This window comes from Notothenia coriiceps, unplaced genomic scaffold, assembly GCF_000735185.1.
Source record: "Notothenia coriiceps isolate Sejong01 unplaced genomic scaffold, NC01 NC01_scaffold00016409, whole genome shotgun sequence".
Lineage (NCBI taxonomy): Eukaryota > Metazoa > Chordata > Actinopteri > Perciformes > Nototheniidae > Notothenia > Notothenia coriiceps.
In genome coordinates, this window is record NW_011349110.1 from 1,544 (window position 1) to 6,356 (window position 4,813).

The 4,813-nt window shown below is 50.0% G+C and overlaps 1 protein-coding gene across 1 annotated transcript; it reads right to left on the minus strand.

Moving 5' to 3' along the window:
* Positions 1 to 1,034: 1,034 nt before the first annotated feature.
* LOC104949530 (dystroglycan-like) lies at positions 1,035 to 4,330 on the minus strand (the record flags this gene model as incomplete). The annotated part of the gene is made up of 2 exons (XM_010775897.1): positions 1,035 to 3,524; positions 3,851 to 4,330. Coding segments are annotated over 2 exons (2,310 nt in total), but the record flags the coding sequence as incomplete, so codon positions are not given.
* Between the last annotated feature and the right edge of the window lie 483 nt (positions 4,331 to 4,813).

A 4,813-nucleotide genomic window follows, 5' to 3' on the forward strand; every position in this document is an offset into this window, starting at 1 on the left:
TGCAAAGGGTCTCTTTCTGATGAAATCATTAGCAGACATAAGGACATAAAAATAAACTTTGTGATTACATAAAATACGGGTCATTCCATCTTTGTATAGTGAGGGGGATACATGGCGATATGCAAACTCACACACAGTCAAATAAAACACTTGAAATATGTGACCCAAGAAAACAAAGTGTACATAACTGAATCATAGTTTAACTTCTAGGCTAAGATTTTACAAATCACTGAAGACTAATCATTCATTTTATTTTAATAATCAAACAGTTTGAGGCTGTATCAAAAACTTGGTAAAAAATGAGAAGGAGATAGACCGTTTTTAGGAGAGCCACTTTCTGGCTGGTTACGTACAAAAATAACTATCCCTGGACCAAAATAAACTGGAGGGGTCCTTTTCCTGTCCTGTGTTTGTAGAAAAGGGCGGACATGGCATTGCTGTGAACCTGTCTCCAGATCCAAGTCTCATTGTGGACGTCTGCATACAGCTTTACATTAAGCATCCAGACTCAGCCTGAGCACCTTATTAGAATCATCTCTTTCATGATAAAAAAACAGTAGTTTATTAATAGTTTATTGACCCCAGCCAGAGGGGATAAAGACATCTCATATTTCCTCCAATGGACAGCAGTTCATCTATATTTATATGGAACAGGAAAAAGATCTCCTGCAGGTCATTTCAGTGAGGCAGTCCTTTTCTTTCACCACCAAAAAATATAACACAATCTATCTTCCAGATATACAGTGAATTCAAACCAATAAACAAACACATGATTTATTATTCATCTCTAAATCATTTAGGCTACCTTGTTATTCTCCTCTTTACCAGACATTGTGAAAAAGGATAGAACTGGTGTTAGAAGGCAAACCCTATTGAATCTGAAACACACACACACACACACACACACACACACACACACACACACACACACACACACACACACACACACACACACACACACTCTCTCTCTCTCTCTCTCTCTCTCTCTCTCTCTCTCTCTCTCTCTCTCTTCTCTGTCTCTGTCTCTGTCTCTGTCTCTGTCTCTGTCTCTCTCACACTCACACTCACACTCACACACACACACACACACACACACACACACACAGTCTGCAAGCTGATGTGAGATCCGTCGTGTGATTTTGTTATTCAGAGGGTCTCACTCTTTATTAAAAACCCGGATAGATGCCTAAAGGTCTGATGGCAGATTGCTGTCTTCTCGTATTATTAAAAAGCAAGACCGAGAAGACATGTTAGCAAACACTTCAGTCAAGAAAAAAAGATAATAACCTAGGGGTAATGATGAAAAACTGAATAAAATCCGGTATTTAAAATGAGCAAAATGAATGCTGGGATGGGAGAGCACCGCTCCCAATCGCTGCTCCTGACCGACGAGTCGGCCGGAAAGACGGCGGGTCGAGATTTTGTTTGTCTTTAGGCCACTTTAGTAGCTGGTCTACCACAGGGATCAGTAGTCCCTCCCAGCTGATTCAACCAATCCCATCGTCTACTGTTAAACCCCACCCACCTCATGACGCCCCCTCCCAAACCAGACTCCCCTGTAGCTGTTTTGTACATTAGCACCTCTTGTCATCCCTCCCTGTAAAAGTCCAGACAGACAAACACCAGAATGGAAACCGTCACAGTTCCTCAGGTGTCCTCTCCCTCCACCCGGCGAGGGGAGGGTGGAACAAGTCTTAAGGGGGTACGTATGGGGGTGGAGATCTGTAGGGGGTCATGTTCTTGGGACGGGACCCCTTGCCGTCCATGGGAGTGGTGAAGGGGGGCGGTGGCTGGTAGGGAGGCGCGTTGGGGTCCTCGTCCCGCAGGGCGGTGTACTCCCCCAGAAGCTCCTGGTTCAGGGGGGTCGTCTCCGGCGTGGCCATGTTGGGGTACTCCGGAGGGGGCAGGGGGGGTTTCTCCTCCTGCAGTATCAGGGGCATACTGGAAGAGGGAGGCGGCTTAGAGTCATCCAGTTCATCGGCGAAGATGATGGGCACGCCCTTCTTGATGAAGGTGGCCTGATCCTCGATGGTCAGCTTGCCCTTCCTCTTCTTCCTGTAGCAGATCATGGCGATGATGCCTGCGATCAACAGGATGGCTGCCACCACTACGGCGGGGATGACGGTGTGCAGATAAACGTCATCGGTGCTCTGCCGGCCCGTTCCCAGAGCCGGAGTGACCGCAGGGGGTTCTGGGATATCGATCTCTCCGGGTGGGATGAAGGAGAAAGTCCTGCAGCTTGCCCGTCCCTTAACGTGGACGTCCAGAGGTCTGAATTCAGGATCCATGGAGTACCTGAAAGTCTGGGAGGGTTTTCCGTCAGCACTGGCCAGCGTCCTACTCAGGATGGCTATCTGCTCCTTTGGACAGGGGTTCTGAGGGAGGCTGGTGTTCGTCCACTCCACCACGATGGACCCTTTGGTGATGTTTCGGAGACTAACTGTGCTGCTGTTGCGATCTCCCAGTGCATAGGCCAGCTTCTTGACCAGGAGGATCTTCTTGTGGATGTCGTTTGTTATTGAACGCGGCTCACCTTCGAACCGGGCCGTGAAGATGACAGGGGATTTATCATTGACAGGCCAGCGGTTCACACGCACTTCAAACGCATCAATAGCATTCAGGCTGCCTTTGTCTGTTGCCTGCATGAAATACTCGTGTTTGCCCACATGCTGGGCATCAGGCAGCCCGTACAGGAGTTGACTGGTGGTGTTGAACTGGATCCAGGAGGTCTCCCCAACCACCTCGTTGTGTTTCTGTCTCAGAGTTAGACGCAGCTTGTCAGTTGTCCCGTCCTCTTTGTCAAAGAATGTATCCGACGGGATCTTGACTTCGAAGTAGGTTCCCACCAAAGCATTGACCTGGTCGATGGGGTTACGCAGGACGGGCTTCTCGTTGGCTGGGTCTGGGATCAGGACCCCCGGGGAGGGTGTTGTGCGCCTTGGCGGCTTTGCTGTGGTGGTCTTTGGCTCCCTGGGTGAGGGTGTGGATTTGGGTCTCCTGGGTTTCTTAGTAGGTTTTCTCGTAGGTATGGGTGGGGTCACAGTCGCCTCTACGTACGTAGGCCTGGTCATGGTGGGCTGGATAGGGAGGGTGCTGGTGGTCTCCATGACCCTGGTTGGTTGAGGGGGTCCCAGTGTTGGGGTGTGGGCGATGGATTGAAGGACTTTTATGGTTGGCTTGGCTGGCAGGGGGACAGGGCCTCTTACAGGGGGGGCGGAGCTCTCGGTCGGGGCAGCAATAGAGGGCGAGGAAAGGGTTGGGACGATCCTCACTGGAGGCTCCACCACCGTAGTCGGAGGAAGCACCGCTAGAACGGGGGTCGGGGTGTTGTTTAGTTGGCGCCTCACCCGTTTAGGGACGTGGGGCTTCTTGTTGGCGATGTGCCACCCCACCACCGGGTAGCCCAGCCTGGCCGACATGCTGCCCTCCTTCGCCGGACCCTGGACGCTGTTGATATTCGGGACTGAGCTCTGGTCCAGGGAGCAGCCCAGCTTCCAGGACAGCAGGGCGCCATTCTCCACCACCTGGGGAGGCATTGGGACTCAAGTTATAATCTTTCTAGCAACACAATTTCAAATCACACGCCTTGGTACTCTATTTTAAACATTAAATTACCTGACGTGTCCAACACCGCGGCTTGTTTTTTAGGTCCACCAGGACTTTGTCATTACAATAAATGCATTTGAATTGCCTAAAAAGATTGGCTTGGTATATTTTTGATTTCTGTAACTTCTTGTATCTTTATCCACATTTCACCTCAATCAAACTCCATTTCCAGAAGGCCCTCGTAGCCCAATATGTTTTGATAAATAATATGATCAGCATCCATTCTCTAGAATCACTGGCTCACCTTTTTGGCGTTCCCGGGCCCGGCCATGAAGGCGGACATGTCAAACAGACGGTTGTTGACCACAGGCAGTATCTTCATGTGTGTCAGCCCGACCCCGGAGAAGCCCCTCATGTCCTCCAGCAGCTCCACCCTCTGTACGGAGCTCATCTTGGTCAGATCCGCGTCCAGGATCACCGTCAGCACCGTCACCGGCTCCTCGTTGCTACACATGAACGGCTGCACGTCCTCCGCAGTGGACGCCTGGTTGGAGACCAGCTGAGCCGAATCTGCGTCCAGGTGGTCTTCAGGGAGTACCTCGATGGAGAACACCTCAGAGGAAAAGGATGATTTTGTGTGGTTGGAGATAGAGACGGAGATGTAATGGACGCCTTTGTCCTCCTCTAGAGGAAGACCCTGCAGGAGTCTGCTGCTGGAGTCCCAGTGCAGCCAGGGAGGGAGCGAGTCCTTCCCCATCTCTGAGATCTGAGGAGAGACAGCACGGCGTTAGAAACAGAGCTGCAGCAGAGACACTGTGTTAGATACAGGGTCCATCAACAGAGCTGCAGTAGAGTCTGTGGGCCAACCCAGAAGTTAGTGGGGCCTGTCACTTTGTTGGTATTCATATGTAATGTTGATTTCATCTGGATTTATCTTTAATGACCCTCACAGTTTGTATTTCTCAGCTTCAAATATGTTTTCCTTTGTCAGTTATTGATGCAAGTTGTGCTTTATTCTCAGATGTTTAACAGGAAGTGACGTGGAAGTCAGATGCAGAATTAAAGGGTTTGATGCATGCTATAAATGACATGAGCAGGAATTACTGCTGAGGGTTTACTACACTCTGAGCTACTCCTCACACACACACACACACACACACACACACACACACACACACACACACACACACACACACACATCTCCTCTCTGTCCTCTGATGATACATCTACTCTCTGTCCTCTGATGAGACATCTCCTCTCTGTCTTC